The 23543-nt window shown below is 57.5% G+C and overlaps 1 protein-coding gene across 1 annotated transcript; it reads left to right on the top strand.

Moving 5' to 3' along the window:
- Positions 1–5114: 5114 nt before the first annotated feature.
- On the top strand, positions 5115–23535 carry MMP11 (matrix metallopeptidase 11). The gene is made up of 8 exons (XM_063416256.1): positions 5115–5390; positions 13614–13858; positions 15470–15613; positions 16605–16738; positions 19411–19658; positions 19951–20164; positions 21436–21693; positions 22571–23535. Exons 1-8 carry the CDS (start codon positions 5274–5276, stop codon positions 22702–22704), a joined length of 1494 nt encoding a protein of 497 aa, XP_063272326.1. The 5' UTR covers positions 5115–5273; the 3' UTR covers positions 22705–23535.
- The last annotated feature ends 8 nt before the right edge of the window (positions 23536–23543 follow it).

The following is a 23543-nucleotide window of genomic DNA, read 5'->3' as shown; positions in this document are numbered from 1 at the left end:
TGCCTTCACATGGCTTTATTCAGTCAGAGCCCCGAGTCTGGCAGGTTCTGCTCACCCAACACCAACCAGCCCGTGAGTGGGGAGCCCGTGAGTGGGGAGCCCTCTGTCCCTCCTGCTGCTGGCCCTGGCTGGCCCAGCTGGCCTGCACACCCCGGGCACCGAGACCCCTCACCCTCCACAGGTGAGCACACCCCAGGGACGATGCCAGAGCAATGTGGAGGGGCAGGGGGGTCCCAGCAGCAGGACCGGGAGGAGCTGCGGGAGCGGGACCTGCTCCAGGGAAGGGAGTTCAGCAGCGTTTGCTGAAGAGGGGGGAGAGAGGCAGCTGAGGGGTTTGGCTGCTCTGAGCAGGAACGTGCGTGAAGAAAAGCCTCGACCCACACCCTGAATTCCACAGCTCCACTCCAGGGACAGGGAGAGGGAGAGAGGACAGGACGGGACATTTCCAGCAGCCTTGCGACTTGTTCATAAAAGCCTCGTCTCAGCAGCCCTGCCTGCCTCCTCCCCCATCGCCTCCACAGCTCACGCTGGGTTTTATTAACGCAGTTCCCCTCAGGCTACAGGGAATCACATCCCAGGAGACATTCCAGTCTCAGATCGGCTTCGGAGGGGATCAGAGGAGCCAAGGGTGGGGGGCGTTTCACCAGGACGTTTCATCCAAGGAGAGCTGGCAGGTTTGGAGCGCTGCAAGACGGCACTAGCAGCCTCCTTATCAGGCAGCGAGCGGCCGCGGGCTGCAGCCGAGCCTCTCTCGGCAGTCACTGCCGCTTCTGCTCTGTCCAGGCTGCTGGCGGCTGCTGCTCCCCCGGGCTGTGCCGGGCACAGGGGTCCGGCAGGGAGCGCGGGCCCGAGGCTCAGGTGAGCTCAGGGCTGGTGACCCGCAGCCACAAGGGCTGGGCCGGGCTCAGGTGAGCTCAGTGTTGGTGACCCGCAGCCACAAGGGCTGGGCCGGGCTCAGGTGAGCTCAGTGTTGGTGACCCGCAGCCACAAGGGCTGGGCCGGGCTCAGGTGAGCTCAGTGTTGGTGACCCGCAGCCACAAGGGCTGGGCCGGGCTCGGTGCCGTCCCCGGGCACGGCCGGGCTCAGCCGCAGCTCCTGCCCCACCGATCGCGCCCTGCTCCGGCCGGAGCAGCGGCGCTCGCCGGGGGTGGGAGCTGGCTCCCCGGCGTCTGGCTCCCCAGGTGAACTGCGGTGTGCCCTGAGCCTACGCCAGGAAAGTGCCAGCAGATGAAACTGCATCTCAGGCCAAGAGACGCGAAGATGGATGTGTTTTCCTCGCCTGGCTTATCTCGCAGGCAGCGCTTCTCAGCGGAGCCCGGCGCTGTTTGTGTGCGCTCGGCTCCTGGCACGGGGCAGGCGGTGATGAGACAACAAACACCGCGGCGGAGCTCCCGAGCACCGCCCGGCCCGCCCGGCCCCACCGCGGCAGGAGCCGCTCCTGGGGCCAGGCCCGGGCCGGGTCCTGGGCTGAGTTCAGAGCTGAGTCCAGGGCCGGGTCCTGGGCTGGGTCCTGGGCTGGGTCCCAGGCTGGGTACGGGGCTGAGTCCAGGGCTGAATTCAGAGCTGGGTCCAGGGCTGGGTCCAGGGTTGCTGCAGCTGCGCTGGGGCTGCAGCGAGAGAAGGGGGAGGAAGAGCTGCAGGACCCCACAGCTGCTCGGGCACTGTGGGAGCTGCAGGGGGAGCTGCAGGGGGAGCTGCAGGGGGAGCTGCAGGGGGAGCTGCAGGGGGAGCTGCAGGGGGAGCTGCAGGGGGAGCTGCAGGGGGAGCTGCAGGGGGAGCTGCAGGGGGAGCTGCAGGGGGAGCTGCAGGGGGCCAGGCTGTGGCTGTCTCAGTGCTCCCCCAGGGACCCTCCCCATCCTGGACCCCTGAGGAATGCAGTGCAGCTCTGCAAGGTGAGGGCAGGAGGGTCCTGCCACCGTGTCCCTCTGTCCCTCGTGTCCCTCTGTCCCTGGTTCCTGGGCCAGAGGGGCAGCAGCCCTGCCCACAGCCCTGCAGGCACTCACCGGGGGCTCCATCCCACACGTGCCCCTGGTTTCATACGGGCACTGCATCAAGCAGATCCCAAACTCCTCTGACTCTGCACCACTGGGTTCAACCCAGAGTTAAGGTCAAAGAAAGGGGAGTGTTAAGGGCAAAAGAAAATAGATATAAAACAAGTAATAGAGAATCAAGTAAGACTTTCTGGAAATTCATAGTGAGGCTGACCTAGTTAAGCTGAAGTCTGGAAAACTTTGGTGTTTTTCAAGGTTCACTGTTTGGACCCAGGACAGCCTGTACAATTCCAGCATTTCCATTTTAAAGATTTTAAAAACTCCAAAAGAGATTTGAAACAAAGCACTTTGCTGACCAACATACATTTTTATATATTGGTTTATTTTACATGTTACTTTACCTTTCCACTTGTGAGTCCAGCCCCAAAGGCCAACAACCTCTTCTTGCCCACTCCCCATGCTCATATCATGGGCTGCCAGCAGAGGAGAACTGGGTAATTAAAAAATACTCCTGATCAATCGTGTTTACATGGGCAGTTCACTGCACATGACCCCCAGCCTTGTTTGCACCCACCTCCACCTGTACAAACGCCCACTTTGGCTGCTCAGGAAAAAAACAAGGTGAACACCAAAGAAAAGGGGAATCCCAGAAGCAAGGGGTGAGAACAGAGGTTTGCCTGATGGGGATGTGTCCTCACTTGTCACCCACTGGGCAGTGATGCTGGAGACATCAGTTCCTGAGGTTATCTCCTACAGAGAGAAGAGGAAAGACATCAGAGGAATCAAAGGGGTTTCTCTGTCCTGGGGATTTGGCTCCTGGACCCTCTTCCAGCTGCTCAGGGAAATGCCCAGGAGGCATAAATCTCTGTGCTGGCTTTGCAGGGGACCTCGAGCCAGTCCCCAGGCACACAGAATACAGCTGTGAAAGTCACACCAGGGAGGTGGCAGGAAACAAAGGGCTTTGGACAGACAGGCTTAATCCATTTAAATTCAGTTTCTCTCTCACTTCCCTCCCCTTTCCCCATGGCTCTCATCAGACAGCTCTTACCCCACCTCCTCTCAGTCCCAAGTGCCTTACAGCAGTTTCACACCCAAGTGGCCCGTGGGCTGAGAGGGTTATTCCGCCCCTTTGCTGCTCACAAAGAGTCAAGCCTGCTGTTCTTTTCCCTTTGCACAGCCCCTTGCCACCTAACACCTGCTGGGCTGTAGAGAGAGGTTACCCCAGCTGGTGGTTCCTGTTGAGACTCACCTTTCGATGCTGCTTTGCCTGCCCAGGTGTTCACAAGGCCCTCCTTGTTGGCAAGCCTCAGGGGAGAGGCAGGAGAGCTAAAGCTGGTGGTCAGAAGGACTTGGAAAATTCATGGCAGCTCTGCCACTTGCTAGGACTGGAAGGGCCTGAACAGATGCTGAGCAAGAAGAGCTCTGTGTGTGGATCAGCAACAACAGTGACCATTGGGACCTCTCAGCCATGAAAACTTCCCCTGAGCCGTCCTGAGAAGCTCAAGTTTGGCTTTGGCCTGGCAGGAGCTACAGGAGAGCACGCAGACAGTGAGATGTCAGACTGAGAGATGTCAGACTGAGGGATGTCGGGCTCTGGGGCTGGGGTGGGAGCGCTGTGCTCATCTGGCAGCTCCTCTGTGCCTCCACCGGGCTGCACACAGGGCTGAGGGCTGCACAGACAGGACAGACCATGGCTGAGAGAGCTCCCAGCTCAGCCACACAGAAAAAAGGAATTGTGCAGGCTGCACACAGGGCCCTCTGCAGAAGGTGAGCACGTGAGCCCCCAGCACACTCAACAGGCCATTTTCCTGCTGCTAAAGATCCACTTGCTTGGCTGGGAAATATCTGAGATCCCAAACACACCATGCACTTTCTTTTGTGTTAAGAGCCTTGGCAGGAGCCAGCAGTTCTCACAGGCAGCTCCATCTCTGCAAGAACCAAGTTTCCCAGAACAACCCCTTTAAAAGTCTCCATTAAGGAGGGCCAACACTGCCTGTTGCTGCCTTACAGGCTGCTCCCCGCTTCCCCAGGGCTCCACTGCCAGGGGCTGGAAAGCACTGAGCTCCCAGAGACACCAGCATTAAAAGAAAAGACACTAAAGAAAAGAGAGACAAAGGCAGGAAAGCTTTTTTCACTGGGACCCAGCTGTCTGGCTCAGAGAAAGGCAAGGAACGAGGGTCTGCTCTGCATTCCTGGGGCACAGCCAGAATAACAGCAGAAGGGTGAATTCCACAGTGCAAAGTGGTTTTCCCTACTCCCCTGTCCCCTCTTAAGGCCTCGGGGATATGCTGAGCATGGTGCTCTGCTGCAGGGACATCTTGCTAACAGCCTGCAAGTTAAACACTGCAGCACCTCCCAGAGCCAGCCAAGACCAGGCTCTTTCTTCTCACATCTGCTCACCGTACCCAGTATTTACATCGGCAGAATGGTTCCCATAAAACTAAACATGAACAACTGATCACAGACAAATAAAGCAGTAATGGAGGCCGGGGTGTCAGGGAGCCTTACCCACTCCCTGCACACCAGCCCAGGCAGCTGGAGATCAAAGTTTTCTTATTTGCAGTTCATTTCTTGAAACAATTTTCAGCTGAACTCGGTCTGCTGAGAGGATGCTGACACAATCCAGGGCTTCTCCCATAGAAACAGGAACCAGGAAAACAGATCTGTGCATTGCTGCCTCCATCTCCAGGTGCCTGAGCAGATGGAGAAGGCTTTGGCATCTCCAAAATGGGGAACTGCTCCTTTCTGTCCCCTCCCTCAGCATCCCTGCTAGGGAAAGCCTTCCTGCAAAGGGGGACTGAAGGGTTTGAGTGAAAAAGTGAGCAAAGCAGAGCCCTGCACAGGCAAAGCAGGGGTCAAACACATTTAAACACAGCTGTGAGCTACTCCCCATGGGGCCCGGAGTGGCCTCGATGGGCACTAAGGTTTGGTTTAGTCCTTGGTACCCTTGGGCGGGAGAGGTAAAGGCACCTCTAAAGGCACCCGTGTAGAGGCACCCCAGGGCAGACGGGACCCGGGTGCGGGGAGACCGGGGCCGGGCGGCCCTGGGAGGGGGGTCCCGCCCCGCTCCGCCCCCGGGGGGTGGCGGGGCGGAGCGGACGGGACGGGCGGGACCCCCCTCCCCTCCCGCGATGCCGCCGGGCCGTGTCCCCCCGGCCCGTGCAGCCGCGGCTCGGGGAGAACAAAAGGCAGGAGCGGGAGGAGGCGCGAGGAGGAGGGCAGGCGGCCGCGGTGGGGGGATAAAAGGCCCAGCGAGGACCCCCCCCCCTCCTCCTCTGCCCCATGTCCGAGCCCGCTCCGCCCGGCATGGCCCGCCCGCCGCTGCCCGCCGCCGCCGCCTTGCTGGCCGCCGCTCTGCTGCACTGCGCGCCCGCCGCGCCCGCCCGCCGCCACAAACCGGTGAGTCGGGACAGCCCTGCCCGCCTCCGCCGCTCCTGGAGCTGGCCCGGGGCAGTGCCTCCCCGGCAGATCCTCCGCTGGACGGGATGAGCCGCCTTCCCCACCGCCGTGTCCGTCCCCGATGGGATGCGGGCACGGGCAGCGCTGCCCTGCCCCGGAGGTACCTCCCGCCCCGCGGGCTCCTCTTGCCTTCTTAGGGAGTTTCCACAGCCGTGTTCCCGAGGGAAAACGGGGACCGGGACAAGGAGAGCTTAGGAGAGGAGCCGGCATCCCCCGTGCTCTGCAGGCAGGAGCGCGCTCGCTGCTGCTCGAACAGCCCCGGCACACGGCGCTGGCAGCTCCCAGCAGCGTTACGGGAGACCAGACCGAAGGCACGGCTCAGAGGCGCAGGAGCGGAGCAGCGGGGCTCGCTCCTCCCGCACATGCCTGACCCCAGCACCCGGGACGGGGCTGCGAGCGGCGGGGACTGCGGCTGCCGGGGAAGAGCGGCGTGCGAGGGGTTTGGGGACGGCAGGAGACAGAGAGCTCCTTGTGCTGGGACCGTGTGCGTGCGTGATCGGGTTATTACAGACATGCCCCTCGCTGGTGTGCCACAAAATCATAGCAGAGCAAATGCCCAGTAGCAGCCCAAGGGGGTTAGTTCAGGTTCTGTCGATGGTTTTATTATCGGCTCTGTCATCTGAGTACTTTCTAACTTGGCTGCTAAATCTGCTGTGGGCTGGGACTTGGCACAGAGCAGCCTTGGCCCCCAAAGAGCTTGTGTTCCTCCAAACGAAATGTCACCGTGCCTGGCTCCACTCTGCCTCTGAGGAGGGTGAGGCCAAGCGCTGGGAGGTGGCACTGTGCACCCTGGGAGTGACACTGCCCTGAGAGGTGGCACTCCGGGAGTGACACTGCCCTGGGAGGTGGCACTGTGCACTCCGGGAGTGACACTGCCCTGAGAGGTGGCACTCCGGGAGTGACACTGCCCTGGGAGGTGACACCCCACACTCCGGGAGTGACACTGCCCTGGGGGCAGCAGGCAGGGGGCTGGGAGCGCAGAGCTCTCCCCGCATGGAGCTGGACACTGCTGGCTCCTGTGGGGCACGGGCTGAGCTGGCAGGTGCCGGCTGGGAAGCTACTCCTGGAGGAGCCTGCACAGCCTCTGCTGCTGCCCTGTGGGGATCCCGGGGAAAGGGGGAGAGCCCGGGTTTCACACCCCTGAGCCCAGCCCAGCCGTGTCCCCGCCCCGCTCCTTTTGGCAGCGCTCACAGCTCTGACTGTCTGCAGAGGGTGCGGGGGCTCGGCTGACCTGGCCGGTGCCCCCTGAAGTGGGAACTGCACCAAACTGCAGCAGGGTCCAGCTGCTCAGGCTCCTGGCCCATCAAATCCACTACCACGCTCCAGAAGGTCCCCCGAGTTGGTGGCCCGCCAAGGGAGGTGCTAATGCTCTCCGCTTGGCTGGAGTAACTCCAGGATCCTCCTGCAGGTGTGTTCGGTTCAGGAATGCCTGGTGCTCGCGTGTTTGACCAGCCACGTGGGGCTCGGTTTTAGACTGATGTGTTTGACTCAGTCTTTGCAGAGATGGTGACTGCGTTGGTTGGGTTGGAAACAGCTGAATTGCCATCCTGCCACACAGCAGTTCTGTCATCCCAAAGCTGCTCCTTGGGGCTCCTCTGGTGCCAAGGCTTCTGAAGGTTGCTCAGCTGCCTCAGAGGTGAAGGCAGTTTTGCACGGTGTAAGCTGGCAGCAGTGCTCCTCTCCCGGCCAGGGAGGACGTGAGTGCCGGGCAGTGGGGTGGCACTGCTGGGCTGGCAGGGCCCGTGCCCCCTCACAGAGCTGTGCCACCCCACCACTGCTCTGACTTTCCCGAGCCTGCTGCACAAAGGGATGCGTCCCTAATGTCTGACAGCAGCTAATTTCCTGTCTGGGCACCTTTTGCTGTCAGGTGATGAATGAGAAAGGAGCCAAGGGGCCGAGCCGGGAAGAGAAGTTACACTCCTATGAGACAGAGCACAGGAGTTGTGGAGCTGTGCTGGGGTGGGCAGGGCCAGCAGGAGTTGCTGTTTGTGCTCCAGCAGCGAGTCACAACAGCTGAGAAGGGAGGGAAGCAAGGGCTAAGATTCATTTTAAAGCCGGGCTATGGGGCGAGTTGCAGAAGGACTTGTGTTCTTTGAGGCAAACCCTGTAGAGCTCCTTCACTTTTATATTAACGCCTAAAGAAAGAAAGAGAAAACTGAGAGCAGAATCAAGGCTGTGTCTGGTGTCCACTGTAAAAGTTGAGAACAAAAGCTCTGCAGTGCTGGGGCCGTGCACGCGCAGACACCGAATTCCTGCCTCGCCTTTGGCTCCCCCGGGAAATCAGAGTCCCTGCACTCGCTGGGGAGGTCTCTCTCTCTCCGTGGAGGAGTGGTGGGCACCCTCCCAGCTACCAGCAAAACCCACCGGGGGTCCTGCAGCTCCCCCCTGAACGCAGCAGGTTCCCCTGTGGGAGCAGGGCACTGCCCTCCCCGCAGCCCCCCCTGCCTCGCCCCGGGCTCGGGCAGCTCCCGCAGGAAGGGTTGGATTTGCACTTTTGGCTATTTAAATCCCGCAGGCAGGGGTGGGGTAATTTTAGGCATGTTTATCTTCTGCTCTGGGAGAGACTCAAGACACATGCGAGCAGTTGTTCTCCAGCGGGTTTGTTGTGTTTGTGCTCCCACAGGCAGCACGGGCTCACCCTGCGGCGGGGCTGGGGTGCAGCCGGCAAAGCAGAGCCGGGAGGGGAGGGGAGCAGCACTTTGGGGAGGATCCCCCTCTCCAGGTCGTGTTCCACTTGCTTCCCCCACGCTCATCCTGCCCTGGCACTTGTGGGGCTCTGAACAAGAAGGGATGCACCGTGCAGGAGTTGTTTGAAATGAATTTTTGGTGGCAATTTGTCCTGCAGGGATGCAGATCTTACTTTTCCCTGCTAAGTGGCTCTTTCCTACTAATCCCAAATACACGGACAGGTAAATGAAGGGTTTGTGGGGGCTCTTGCACTGGGGACGGCTCAGCCTGAAGTGAATGGAAGCACTGCTGAGTCTGCACACAGCTGCCCAGCAAAATGAAAAGCAGAGCACTTCAGGGGTTCACTGGGGGCCACAGATGTATTTTTAGACTTTCACTGAGATCCTGGTGCAGATAGAGGAGTCCCAACAAGAACAGGCAGGTGACCAGACCTCCTCCTCTTGATGGATTTGAGCAGGAGAGAGGCACTGGTAGCTTATGGCTCCCCTTAGCTTGGATGTAACTGCACAATGAATAAAACATCTCAGCCCCCTTCCTCCCCTGCCAGGAGCGTGCCACATCCTAGAGCAGTTTCTTCATTTCAAGGGGATTTCTAGGTCATCAGATTAAGGGCTCTTGAAACCTTTTGCTCTGTCAGCATCCTGGGGCTTGTTTGCTCTGCAAGTACTCCTGTTCCTGGCAAACTGTTGCTTGGGTGACACCAGCAGCTTGGTTGTGGTGTTGTTGATGGAATAGTCTCACAAACTGTCACGTAATTAAAATGTCTGATAATAAAAATAGTCCCACAGTGTTTATTCATTTGCTTTCTCTTGTTACACCAAAGCCTGGTCCTTCTCATTCTGTCTGTGGCCATAAACATTCACAGTCCATAACGTTTCATGTTCCATGTTGCTTAGGAAAAATAAACATTTTCCTTTTTTCATTGCCAACAACAACTACCACCAAGTAATCCGGAAACAAACTGTCAGGGAGGGAGAGCTGGATGGTGCCACGGGGTGGGGGAAGAGAGAGGGGAGGAAAACCCAACTGTGTGTGCACAGCCAGCCCTGCTCAGCTCCTGCTTGGCCCCAGCCCCTGTGTCCTGCACTGGGACCAGGCTGCAGCCCAGCCCTGGAGCTGAAGTGTTTTGTGTGAGCAAGGAATTTGCAGAGGGGCTGGGAGACTCTGCCTTGTCCTGGGGGGGGGACAGGATTGATAAATCTGGCAGCTTTGCCCAGGCATTGTTTCCACTGAGAGTGCCTTGGCCAGGAGCACATTTAGCTCAGGGTCAGACCAGAACACAGTCGTGTTTCTGCCATGAAATTTCACCTGCAGCATCAGCACCTTGTGAGCCCAGTCTGCTCCTGGAACACACCCTGCCTAGAATGGAGCTGGTTCCATTTTACCATTAACCATCACTTGTAGCTGCACTTTCAAATCCAACCTCTGCAAATCCATGCTGGGCTGAGAGGCACGCTGGACAAAAAGCCATGTGTGCATCAGGAGAGCAGTGCTGGTCTCAGGCAGGAACACTGCTGTAAGGGGGTGTAGAGCCCATGGGGGCACAGCCACCCCAGAGGGGACAGAAATGGGGTGAGACAACTGCCTTATATGAGAACTGCAGGAGAAAGCATCTCTGCTGTCCTTCCCCACAGAAATAAGGGCAGGAGTGCTCTGATGTTCAAGCTCACAGGTAGGAGGAGGATAATGCTGGCAGCCAGAAAGGCAGCAAACACCAGGAGCCTTGGCAAACACTCTGAGTAACTGAAGGAGAAAGCAGAAACAGAAGCAATGCAGAAGCAGGAGCAGAAGGGACAGGGAAATGGAGACAAACTCCATGAGCTCATTCCCCAACTTCAGAGGACACAGCCCCAGTGACAGGGAAGCATCCAAGACTGAGGGGATTCAGGCTGTAACTTGTCCAGTCGCTCCTGTCTGACAGGGAGAGGGGTCTCCTCTCGTGTCCGTGCCACAGCAGCAGCCAGGAGCCCAGGTAACCAGGTACACCGCTGAGGACACAAGTTTAAGTTCAGGGCAGGCAGAGGAGGATGGAGCCAGGCAGAGGAGAGCCGTGGCTTTGTCAGCACCAGCCCAACCCATTCTCATTTCCAGGCGGTGCTGCTGCAGCTGCTGCTCCTCCCGGGAGCTCTGCAGGGCAAGTGCTGCCCAACACAACGAGGTTAAAGATGCTCCTGGCTCCTTGGGATGGCTGGAACACTTCCTGGGAAGCTTGGCTGGTGTTCATCTGGCTCCAGCAGACCCAGAGGTGATGGCTGTTGTATCACAGCACTGGAGGGCTGATAAAGCTGTGAGGAACTGAGTGGGCAGCCTGCACCTCCGCTGTGGTTTCTGCTGTCCTGTGGGATCTGTGCATTCCCTCCTGCTCCCCCTCAGCCTTTCAGTCACAAGGCTGCAGGAGGAGGCACTTTCTTTGTGAGGAGCAGTGACCAGCCTGCAGCACAGCCCTCTTTGTGTACAGCTTTGCTCCTCTGCTGTCCCCACTGCCCTCAACCCTCAGTTTCAGGCCTGTTCCTTGTGCTGTATTCCCATTTACTGATCAGCCTCTCTTGCTGGCCCCTTCCTTGACTACAAGCCAGCCCTTCCCCTGCCCAGCAGCCAGCCCAGCTGTGGGTTCTGCAGGGAGGGGCAGTGCAAGTGGCTGCACACACTCAGCCAGAGGCTCAGGCCTGTTTTGCAGTCTGTACTGGGCTGCAGGGAAATTCTTTTGCTTTTGTGTTCAGGAATCCCTTTCCTTGTGCTGGTGGGATGGGACAAGTGGGGATGCCCTGGTGGGTCCCAGCAGCCAGTGCCCCCCTCCCCTCCCCTGTCTGTAGCAGCCCCAGCAGCAGCAGGGCCCGCAGGGAACCCAAGCAGTGCAGTCAGGGAGTGGTGGCACAGCCCAGGGAACAGAGCAGGGTCTCCCCACCAGAGCCTGGGCTCAGCACTGCGTGGGAAGGATGCAACCTTAAGTGAGTGGACAGGATATCTGATCCCTGGGCAGTGCCTGCAGCAAGGTGTGTCCAGCCAAGGAGACCAAGATCTGCAGCCTGGGTGTCCCCAGAGCATTGTTTGGTGGGTGGTTTGTGCCTGTCACATTTCCCCTTGCTGGCCGTGCCCGCAGTGGCATTTCCCAGCCCTTTCCTGCCGTGGTCCCAGCGCTGGTGCAGTGAGGACAGGGCAGGTCCCTGTTTGCCCAGGGGCACTCACAGGGCAGCAGGGCAGGCCTGGCCTCCTGCCCCACCCAGAGCCACTCACCGGACCACGCTGTGCCCCCTTCCAGGACCCAGCCTGCAAAGGGCAGGGGAGCAGGGAGGGTCCTGGTGTTGCACAGTTTAGAGAGTTTAGAAAGCTGGGATTCATAACAGTGGCCTTGAGCTAACCAAAGAGGGAGAGAAAAGCTGCCTCTGCTCTGTCTCTGAACATGGGATTCCTCAGGGCAAGAAGGAAACAGGGAGCTTCTCCTCTCTGCTCCTGGTCAGGGGAGAATGATAATCTCCAGTTTATGCCAGTGGCCCCAGCCTGTAAGGCAACTGGCCCTCCCAGCAGGGGAATGTGCAGAGCATCACCAAGACAAAAAACCAGGGGAAGGAATCTGGGTCAGCCTCAGCCCACACACCTACCTGGGCAGTTCTTGAGGGTTTCCCAGTGCTGCAACTTCCTGGCCTTGGAAAAGCAGATGCGTTCATCACCCCGAGTGCTCAGCTGTCAGGACATGGCAGTGGGAGCCCCTGAGAGCACCCAGGAGCAGGGGCTGGGCAGCCCTCCAGGCTGTGCTTCGGTGTCATCGGGGCCAAGAGCAGGATGTTGGCCAGAGCATGAACTTTGTCAGCTCCTCCTGCCAGCTGTGCATTGCAGGCAGTAGCTGCCAGCTCACTCAGGGTGCCAGGCAGCTCTCAGAGAGCTCCTCTTAGAGAAACAGGTACCTCCATCCTGGCAGGGCTCCCGTGCTCAGCCTGAGCAGACCTGTGGGACAGCCAGCCCATGCTCCTCCTCCCCCTAAAGCACTGAGGGGATGCTCCGTGCATGGCTGGTGGCTTTTTTGGACAGGTTTTGCTGCTCAGGATGTGAAAAGGCTTTCTCTCTTTGCATGTGTTGCTGGTGCAGTCCCCGTGGTGTGTGAAAGAGCACTGGGACACCAGGATTGTGTCAATGGTTCTCAGGCAGGGGCTGGGAGGTGCCAAGCCACCAAGGGTGTCTGTCTGTCTGCCTGGGGAGGACAAAGCAGCAGGTTAGAGAGGGGACAGACACACGAAAGCCTAAAGTGATGTGTGGACACCCAAAGTGCACCTGGTGTGACCACCCTGCTCAGAGGAAGCTCAGTGCTGGGGTTGGTGCCTCACTCCCTGCAGCCCCATGGACGGGCTCACTGTCAGAGCAGGGCCGTGGCAGCGTGTGGGTTCCACGGCCCCACGGCAGCTCTGGCACTCTGCCCCCTGTGCCCCTGGCAGGCCAGCCAGGAAAGCTGGCCTGGAAGAGGCAGCTCTTTGCAGGGGAAGAGCCTGCCTAGAGCCCAGGTGCTCCCTCTGGAGCCCTGTGGGGCAGAGCCTGCCCGTGTCCAGGTAGAGGTGCAGCGCTGCTGCTGTAGCTCCTCCTGCTGCTCACACACCTTTACATTTGCTGCATGAAATCAGGCAAAAAAAGGCTGTGTTTGGCCCTCTGCAGCACCGTGACGTGGACCAAGCACCTCTCCCCCCACATGCCTCACAGCAGGCTGGAGATGACACCTGGGTTGTGTTTCACGGTGGCAACACCGTCCTGCTGTTACGTGGGACTAGTGGAATTCAGCCAATTAGCATTAATTAATGTTGTCACAAAAAACCTGGCTTTCCCAACGAAGTGTGGGAGAGCCCAGGAGATCTTACCCCAAGCAGAATCCCAGGCACAGTGAGGGAAGGGGATGCCTCAGGCAGTGATGGGGGCTGCAGGGACAGCCACTGCTGATCTCTGCCCCTGGGCTGGGCTGTCACCCCCACATCATCCCTGTGTCCCGCCATGTCCCTGGCCCTGCTGAGACCTGCCCACGGTGCCAGGACAGCCAGAGGACACCAGGGAAGTGACAACAGAGAGCTGCATGCCGGAGACTAAAGACTTCCTCTGTTAATGTCACCTCCACCCAGCAGGGAATAAAGGATGTAGGGTAAAGGGGGAGAATTTATTCCCCGGTGATTTGTTTTATACTCGAAGGGTCTGGTTCTCATCCACAGCCTGCAAAAGTATTTCCTGCCGGCCAGCTGCCAAGGAAATGTGGACCAAAAATAGCTGAGTGTGTCGTGGGTGCCATGGCATGACACAGTGCTCCCAGGTGTGAGCCAGGCTCAGCACAGGGCCCAGGGAGCAGGGCACGTTCGTGGGGAGCAGGCTGTGCCCTCCCAGAGGGGAGCCAGCCCTGGGCAGAGGTGGAACTCCCTGCTGCAGGACTGTGGGGCAGCTGTCCCCACCCCGCAGGAGGAGCACCTTCACCGACACCCAAGTCACGGTCTTGCTTTTGCCTTTCAGGACGTGTCTCGGAAGCACCACACGTGGAAGGAGCAGGCTCCGTGGCTGTCTGCCCGGGTGAAGGCCGTGGGCACGGCTGTGCCAGCCAAGGGCGCCCCCGGGGGCGCGGGGGGGCAGCCGGGCTGGAGCCCCCCGCGCTGCGGCGTGCCCGACCTGCCCCTGCCCGACGGGCAGAGCGGCCGCAACCGCCAGAAGCGCTTCGTGCTCTCCGGAGGGCGCTGGGACAAGGCCAACCTCACCTACAGGTACGGGAGGCTGCACTGGCACTCGGGCTGCTTCGCCTCTCCCTCCCCGGGCACTCGGGGCCATGCTCCCTGGAGCTGTGACCCTGAGAAACACGGGCAGGCGGGGCAGCCACACGCTGGACCAGGCAGGCTGGGGCCAGCAAAACCCCATCCCCTCCTGAGCACACCCACAAACCCTGCAGGCACCTCCAAATCCCCTCCTGAGCACACCCACAAACCCTGCAGGCACCTCCCCATCCCCCCATGAGCACACCCACAAACCCTGCTGGGCACACCCCACAGACCCTGCTGAGCACACCCCACAGACCCTGCTGAGCACACCCCACAGACCCTGCTGAGCACACCCCACAGACCCTGCTGAGCACACCCCACAGACCCTGCTGAGCACACCCCACAGACCCTGCTGAGCACACCCCACAGACGCTGCAGACACTTTCCCATCCCCTCCTGAGCACACCCCACAAACCCAGCTGCCCTCCCAGCCCTTGGTCAGTCCTGCCCCGGCAGCCCTGGGCACACAGGGTCACTCCTGCCCCGGCAGCCCTGGGCACTCAGGGTCACTCCTGCCCCGGCAGCCCTGGGCACTCAGGGTCAGTCCTGCCCCGGCAGCCCTGGGCACTCAGGGTCAGTCCTGCCCCGGCAGCCCTGGGCACACAGGGTCAGTCCTGCCCCGGCAGCCCTGGGCACACAGGGTCACTCCTGCCCCGGCAGCCCTGGGCACACAGGGTCGCTGCCCTCCCGAGCTGAGCCTCCAGCAGCAGCACTCTCCTGCTGTGCCCCACAGCCACGGGGGATCACCTCACGGTTTGTCTTAAAAAGCTCTTTTTATTCAGCTGTTGTTGATGGTCCCATAAACACCACTTCAGTGTGAAGTTTTGCCCGATCACCCCACACGTTCTCAGCTGTGAATTTGCTCAACAGAGCGGCGGGAGGGCTGTGCTGCCTCCCCAGCTGCCCTCAGGGGTATGAGTGAAGTGAGCACAGTCATATGGACCTTGACAGCACGTAATACATCTTTTGCTTAATCCAGTACAGGAGACAGATCCTCACACCATCAGCAGGCTGCAGATAACAGAAAGGTTTCTTCCCTTTTTTTCTTTTTGGTCAATAGTGTTAAAGAAAGAAACACAGCAGAGATTTACATGCAACAACACTGTTAGTGGAGGGGAAAGAAACCTCCCTCTGTGGTAGTCTGCTTTTGTAATTAGAGGAAGTGACTGCTGAGTGAACCCAAGCTTCCAGGGGCAAAAAATGCAGAGACTGAGGAGAAGAAATCACGTCACACCACTCTCAGGAATCTTTGTGGTGGTGTGGATACACTGGGGAGTTACAGGGGATACACTGGGGAATGCTGTGGCTCATCAAAACAACACAGAATCTGCAAAACTCTCCAGGGAACTGACCTCTGGCACACCAGCCAGAGGCTTCAACACTGATGGGATTTAGCTGCTGCCCGTGTTGCTCACTGGAGGGTGCTGGAGCAGTGCATGTATGGATGGAGATGTTCTGGTGCTGAGAATGGTGGCCCTAGTGATGCTGATTGTAGAACTGGTGACTTTGTGACAGCCCTGTCCATGGGCTATCCATCACCCAGTGTCTGTTGCCCTCCAGAATCATCAGGTTCCCATGGCAACTTGTAAAGGCTGAGGTGAGAAGGACCATTGAGGAAGCTCTGAAAGTGTGGAGCGATGTGACCCCGCTGACCTTCACCGAGGTGCAGGAGGGACGGGCTGACATCGTCATCGATTTCACAAGGTGAGCATCACACCCTCCTCCCAGCCAGGGCTGTAACCAGAGCACAGACCTGCCAGCACACGGCCTGGGCACTTAAATGGAGGCTCATATTTCTGCTTTCAGACACTGGGGTCGTTTCAGCTTTGTCAGTCGTGGGCTGCTCGGTGTCAGTGCAGCTGTTCCACAAGGGCTGTGCACAGCACCGTCACTGATCATTCATTAATTTTCCTGGTACATTTACGTTTCTCTGCCCACAGGCTGTTTTCTTAAGCGTTTGTTTTGACTTTCCATCTTCAGGTCCTCCATCCTGTCCCTTGACTGAAGGATGTAACTGTCTGCCCAAAGACAAATACAGTTTCTTGGTTAAGTGAATCTTGGCTGCTGGCCTGAAATTCCCTTTTGGCAAAATACGCACTGGGGCAAAGGCTCCCCCTCTGTGCATGTTTGCACAGAGCTAATGAGGGCAGTGGAGACTGTCCAGGCTGTGATGGGATTTGCGTGCTGTTTGTCTCCTTCAGCTCTCTCAAGTGGCCACATCTCTCATGGGTTTCCTTCATTACTCATCAGGGCTTGGCGTGAGTGAGGACCTGAGAGCTTGGCTGGGTCTGCTGCCAGCTGCCCCTCTGCAGCCCCCACCACTCAGTAATATCAACTCAATCTTGGCTTAGGCTGTCACCTCCTGAATTCTTTAGGCTCCATAGTCAGCTCTGGGCTGGAAACTGAGGAGGGGAGGGGCAGAAACATCCCTGAGAAAACATACAAACTCTCCAGAGCTCGGTGTGACTGAGATCTGCTTCCTCAGTGCTTGGTGTGATCAAGCTGCTTCCTCAGGGCTCTGATGCAGAATCTGGCTTGTGGCAATTGCAATAACTGAGTAGTTGGTCTAGACCAGTGGGATGAACTCAGGAGGGGAATGAGAGCTGCAGTCCCCTCTCAGTGGCTCCCACCCTTGGCTGTATGAACCTGGAGCTCCAGGGCCCTTTGGCTGAGGTGCACTCTGCCTTCCCTGCAGGTACTGGCACGGAGACAACCTGCCCTTTGACGGGCCTGGAGGGATCCTGGCACACGCCTTCTTCCCCAAAACACACCGGGAGGGAGATGTTCACTTTGACTACGACGAGACCTGGACCATTGGGAACAGCCTGGGTACGGTACCGTGTCGGGGGAGCTGGGTGCTCCAGGGTGCTTCTCAATGAACCTGGAAACCATTCCCTGTGGTGTGAACAGGGACCCCATAAATCTGAGAGGCAACAACTATTTTTGTGGTGAGCATTGTCATCTCCCACCACTCAGACACCTGCTGTTGGCATTCAGGTCTTTCTGTCTTTCAGCCACAGCAGAGCCGGTGTCCAGCAGCAGGACCCGGCGTCCCCACGGACTCCTGCTGTGTGGGGGGAGCAAGAGGTGGCTCTTGTGCCCAGCCACGTGCCCTGCCACTTGAGGACTGCACCCAGCACTGGCAGGAGTCCTTAGAAATGAAACAAGGACAGGATGGAGGAAAGCTGAGGCCCAAGCTCCGTGTGGCACCTTTGTCTTCCAAAGAACAGTCTCAGTGCCAGTCCCTGCACGCATTGTTCACCATCTGCCCTCAAACAAGTCCATAAAGGGAAACCAGCCAGGCTCCAGCTCTGTCCCACTGGCCTGGGAATGCTCTGACCATAAACAACATCACATCCAGTCAAGACTCTTTTTTAATTTCTGCTAATAATAGATTCAAGCTGGTACTTGGGCACTCAGGGCTGGTGTCACAGTATCTCATGAGATATGGCAGCACCTCCTGGGACTATCTGGAGCAGTGCCCAGAGCTTCAGTTTCTGGAAGACTCACCAAAATTAACCCAGGCCAGCTCCTCCTCCTCCTTCCCAGTTTATCTACACAGACAAAGAAATAATCACAAAGCCCAAGTTAACCCAGGCCTCTCTGGGGATTCCCAGAAATGTTGGCCACGTCAGTGGCTCCCCCAAAGCCCATGCCAGTGTCAGCTGTGGGCCAGCTTGACTGCATGGAGCACAGCACTGCTGTCTCCAACCCTGCTCATGCTGACCCAAAACAAGAATCTCAGAGCACAGGACCTCTTTCCAGAACTGTTTCTGCTCCTCAGGGAGAGATGGGCTCTCTTTTCACTCTCTGTTGGGGTTGTCTGTGTTGAAGGATTTCCTTTACTCTCCCATAAACAGTGCTGGGGGCAAATCAGGAACTGAAAATGGACATCACTTCCCATCAGAGTCCAGCTCTATTCCATGGCATTCCCCTCTTCCCCCCCACTATCATCCATAAATAACTGTTGTAAAAGCTCTTTGGAGCTGATTGCCATTTAATATGCTGAAAAGAGCTTTGCAATATAAACATGGATAAATCCTTGACTCAGCCCTCAGTGATTCAGGGAAATCCTCACCTCATTTTACTGATGGGAGAGCACAAGTGTGTCCTGGGGTCACTCCAGAGCCGTGCAGGAAGGAGGGCCCCACGTGGAGGAGCATCCATGAGGGACACAGGGGTGCTGCCCAGCACTGCTCCTCCAGCCACGCTGCTGTGCACCTCCCCTGGAGAACCTGACAGCACAGCTCATCTGCCAGCACTGGAAAGCAGCAAGGGAGGAGCCTGCCAAGCTAAACAGAAGTGTCTGAAAGTTTGTAATAAATCACTGGTGTAGAAATCCCACTCTCTCAGCTGACCTGGATGTGTTGATTTAATCAGGTCAGTGCTGTGCAAATTCATCGCTTCCAAGTAAAGCAGGTCAGTGGAGGAAGGCCGGGGCTCACCTTCCCCTGCACCCTTCCCAGGCCTTCCTCCCCACCGTCTTCTCCCTGGTCCTGGTGCTGAGAAGGGACCTGCTCCCCTGGAGCCTGACCTGCTCCCCTGGGAGATCCTGCTTGGAGCAGCAAGGCTGACTCCATCCCAGCTGTTCACTTGGGCTGCAGCTGGGAGCATTTCTGGCTGGAGGCAAGTGAATGAATATGCTGGGACTTGTCAGCAATCAGCCTCCACTCATAGTGAAATTCAGCAGCTTTAAAAAGGACCCATTGGAAGCTCAACAAAACCTGCCAAACAATACAAGTTTATGTACTGAAATCCCCTTTCCCTTCTCTCCTTTTGCAGATGCTCCAAGGTCATGTATTCCTAAAACATGGTGTCCCATAAATCTGTGTAAATCTGGTGAAGAAGTCTCAGGCCCTGACATTAGATAATCTTTTATGGATTTATTCCTAAATGACACCTTCTTGACACAGTCCCCAGACCAGCAATAAATGAGCTCCCTCTGCTGTCTGTGTGCCTTTGGCAGGTGTTAATCCCAGAGCTCTCTCACCAACACCAGTATCTTCTACAGTGGATGTGATCTAACTGGGACCCGCTACACTTCAGCTCTAGCCAGCCACTGCTTCAAGGCTGGGTGGAGAAACACCAACCCTACCACTCCCCTCCTACACCTCTGGTCCAGACTTCCTTCTCTGTGCAAATTTCTCCTTTCCAAAACTGCATGGGAAATCCTTTTCTTCCTGGTAGCCAGGTGGCAAGAGCTTCTGACAACAAAATTGCAAATTACCAACAAGTCCAGGTTAATACCCAAGGGTATGAATTGACTCATGGTGAACCAGTGAACCCCTTTATTATGCCCTATGACTCCTTAAAAAAACCCCACAAACATATTTTGGAGCTACACAGGAGATATCTGGGAACAACACAGCTGGAGGCAGATTTCCCTTTCCTCTTTTTGGACTCCTAGAGCACATGTCAGTGTCTGGTCACTGGTAGGAACAGGCCCAGGAGGCCAAAGCACGTGAGTAGACAAAAGCATCTTCCATCTTTTCCCTTGGCAGGCACTGACCTTCTGCAAGTGGCTGCTCATGAGTTTGGCCACGTCCTGGGCCTGCAGCACACGGCTGTCTCCAAGTCCCTGATGTCCCCTTTCTACATCTTCCGCTACCCCCTCAGCCTGAGCGAGGATGACAAGCAAGGAATCCAGTACCTGTATGGGAAACCCTCACGGGACCCTGAGCCAACCCCGACCCAGCCAGCAGATCTGCCCCAGGCAGGCCTGGAAACAAATGAGATTACCAATGTGGAGGTGAGTGAATGGCTGCCCTGTGCCCTGCCCTGACACCCTGGCTGCCCTCACCAGGAGGCTGCCAGCAGCCTCAGTTGGTGCCCGCCTCTTCCACCCACACAGCTGAGCCCAGACCCCACGTTTGGCACTGGGATGTGTGGGTAGGGCATCACGGGCAGCACCCGCCCAACCCAAACTGGGCAGGGCGCCGGGCACAGGGCACAGGGCACAGGGCATGGGGCCTTCCCCTGGCTGAGCCCAGCCGGGCTCGGGGGCCCCGGGGCTGCAGCCCTGACGCGCTGTGCCTCAGCAGGGCGTGCAGCCCGACGCCTGCCGCACGGCCTTCGACGCCGCCGCCACCATCCGCGGGGAGCTCTTCTTCTTCCGCTCCCGCTACGTGTGGCGGCTCCGCGCCGGCAGGCTGCAGGACGGGTACCCGGCCCTGGCCTCCCGCCACTGGCAGGGCATCCCCAGCTCCGTCGATGCCACCTTCGAGGACCCTCTGGGCAACATCTGGTTCTTCCAAGGTAAGAGCTGCAGTGTGATCGGATGGCTCAGAAATGCATCTCCATTACTTAGGGGTAGTCAGGAGCCAGCAGGTTCCTGGGAGAATAAATCTCCTGGGAATCCTCAGCAATCCTTGTTATTTTTCCTTATGTATTTAAACTTTTTATCAAGTATTGAGGACAGAAGAGAGAACAAGGGGTCACTTTTGTTATAAACACAGCCACAATATCCCATTCTCCTTCCCTGGAACACAAACATTTGTAATGAGCCTCTGCCCTGGCAGTGCACAAAGAAGGAAATATTTGCTCCATCTCCCCAGCTGGCATGGGAAGCACTGCCAGAAATGGACCCCAGCAGCTTCCCTGGTTGTGCCTGTGTCCCCAGAGCCCTGCTCAGGGTGGGGACAGCATTTTCTCTGCTCCTCAGAGACCTGGTTTGGAACTTCCCTACTACCCCATGACTTTATGAGCCTACAGGGGCCCTGGGTGCAGAGCCAGGCAACCTCCAGCAACCAGAAAGATTAAAAACAAAACCACCTCCTGGCCATCTCTGGGGCTCAAGCCCTGTTTCATCTCCACCGTTTTCTTTAATACTCTTCCCAAGTGTTGCTTTAATAGGAGGGATGCAGAATGACACGAAAACTCATTGGGTGTGTGCACACCCCATCTGCACCCCATGAGACTGAATACCAAAATCACACCAGTGGCTCTGCAGGCAGAGCTGCTGCATAAACACATTTCTGAGCACCTGACCTGCATGCAAGGGCTCACAGCGCTAAAACTGGCAGGCTCCTACAGTGAGATAAGGGGAAAGTATTACATGCCGTGGGCTAATTACAGAGATTCTCATTTTAATCTAATCTGGAACTATGCTTGCAGTCTCTATATCACCTTGGCAAATTCTTCCTGGTTTCTGCAGCTTGCTCCTTTCCAGCCACATGCCCCCTTTGTGCCTGTGCATGCCCACATGATTTCCAAGTGCTGAGGCTGCAGGGAAGAGGCTGGTCCTTCCAGCCAAGTCCTTTATAACTTCCACAAATAAAGAAAAATGCTGCTGAAATGGACCTTCCTGTCCCCCACCAACACCCACCAGGCTGGACTGAGGTGGGATGTCAATGCATTGACAGCATTTTGGACACACAACAGTGGCAGCATCCATTACACTTGGTGGTGTTTTTGCCTCCCAAGCACAGCCTCCCATGGGAGTCCTGCCAAGGCTCCAGTTGCACAGTTCACTGCCAAATTATCAGGGTTTTTGACCCCTTTGTCTCCCTTTTCTGCCTTCCCAATAGATTCTCAATACTGGATTTACGATGGGGAGCGACGGGTATCTGGTCCCACCCCAATCGTGGAGCTGGGGCTCCCTGCATCCCCTGTGCAGGCAGCCCTGGTGTGGGGGGCTGAGAAGAACAAGATCTACATCTTCAGTGGGGGCAACTACTGGCGCTTCAACCCCCGCAGGCGGCAGGTGGACAACATCTACCCGCGGGCCATGGGCGACTGGCGCGGCGTCCCGCCCGAGATCGACGCCGCCTTTCAGGACGAGGCCGGTCAGTGCCGCAGCAGCACGGCCTGCTCTGGCCAGCAGCACTGCCAGCTGGAAGGGCTGGGCACACTCACACATGTGGTAGTGGTGGGCATTTCCCAACCATAACACATTCCATAGGGTGTAGAGGGGCAGTTCCCTGCGCTGGGTAGAGAACTGAGAAGTTTCATTCTCATTAATTGCAGCAAGTGATGTGTAAGAGTATGATAGAGACAAGTCAGATATCTGACCAAGGAATGGTCACAGAGTCCTGCCCACCCCTTACTGCTCCTGCCAAAGGAAGTGATGAGAAGACAACAGAAACACTGTCCACACTTCAGCCCAGGGAGCTGAACAAAGAACAGGCTGCTTTTGGTGTTGACCAGTCCTCCCCAGTGTGCCCCACGCTGAAAACAGTACAAAACACTGGGGACAGCCAGGGTGCTGGGGATGACAGGTGTGCAGAGGGCCTCTTTCCTCTCTAAGGATGAGGTGAAACAACTCCCCACTGCTTCCAGAACCTAAATTCCAGGGCAGCTTGCCCACAGTAACAGATGCTCTGAGCAGGTCTTCACAAGTTGCTTGTCCCTGTCCTAGACATCCTCTGCCCTCACAGGGCTGGGTCACTACAAGCCATAGAACATATTTAAACCCACCAGGAAAATAAAATAAAATCCATCCTGTTTACTGTCCAAAAAGCAAAACTAGATTTTATATCAAAACTAAAACAGTGTGAAAGAAAAGTGAATGCCACAAGCCTGGGTTCAAGTAAAATCTCCTGCCTCTCCCAGCTCTCTTTCAGTACTGCGTGTGTTGAAGAGTGACAGCTGAACAAAATGCTGGGAAGGAGCTCTGAGCCACATGAATGCTGTGTCTTCTAAACCTCCCTCTCTCACCCACAGGTTTTGCCTACTTCCTGAGAGGCCAAGATTATTGGAAGTTTGATCCAGTCCAGGTGAAGGTGCTGGAGGGCTACCCACGCCAGATTAGCCAGGACTTCTTCAGCTGTACACCCTCCTCCAACTCCTTCAGATGAGGGGAGCCTGCGTCCTCCACGCTCCCCTGTCATCTCCCTTTACCTCCAGCAGCCACACAGAGGGTTCTCTCTGCCGTTCCTGGCTTCCTTCCAGGCTCAGACTGACACAACAGGTGTCTGTCACAAGTGACAAAGTTTGCTCCTCTGCAGTTCCAGCAGCCCCAGCCTCGGTTGCTGTCAATGTAAAAGCAGCTGCCACGTTCTTTACAGGCGAGGGCGGCCACTCTCTGCTAGCAATAGCACCCCAAAGCCATCAGGCCACCCTGGAATGGGATCGTGCTCCCCAGTTAATCTGAACCCCATCCTGTAGAACTGATCCAATGGCATTTCCTACGTTTACATAACTCACGACGGCAGCCCTTTGCTGGCCGAGGAGGAGCGATCCCCCGGCCGGGGCTGTGAAGGACACCGACCCTCCCTGCCGAGGAGGAGGACTGCGGCCACAGTGACCCGGCCGGGGCAGCCGAGGGGACCGCCAGGGCCCTGCCCGGCCCTGTCCCGGCTTGATATTGTATCCCTAGCATGCGTTAGGATTTTGTACCGATGTGTATATACATAGACAAGGGGCGCCCTCCGTCCCTCGCAGTGCTGGGTGCCGGTGCTGGACACTGCCCCGCGCTCACCCCGCCGAGCTCCGCGCCCCGGGATGCTCGGATGCACTGATCGCCCTCGTTCCGCCCTTCCCGGCCCGGGCTGGCACCGCGCACCCGCCGTGTGTGCTCAGCCTGCCGCCAACCCCCGGGCTGCCCACAGCCCCCTGCTCTCCCCCTTCCAGCCGAGCTCCCGGTGTATTTATGTACCGCCCCGCCACAATAAAATCCGCCTCTTTTCTACCGCCG

This window comes from Prinia subflava, chromosome 19 (genome assembly GCF_021018805.1).
Source record: "Prinia subflava isolate CZ2003 ecotype Zambia chromosome 19, Cam_Psub_1.2, whole genome shotgun sequence".
NCBI classification, from domain to species: domain Eukaryota; kingdom Metazoa; phylum Chordata; class Aves; order Passeriformes; family Cisticolidae; genus Prinia; species Prinia subflava.
Note: the sequence above shows the minus strand (reverse complement) of the source record. Positions and strands in the feature narration are given on the sequence as shown.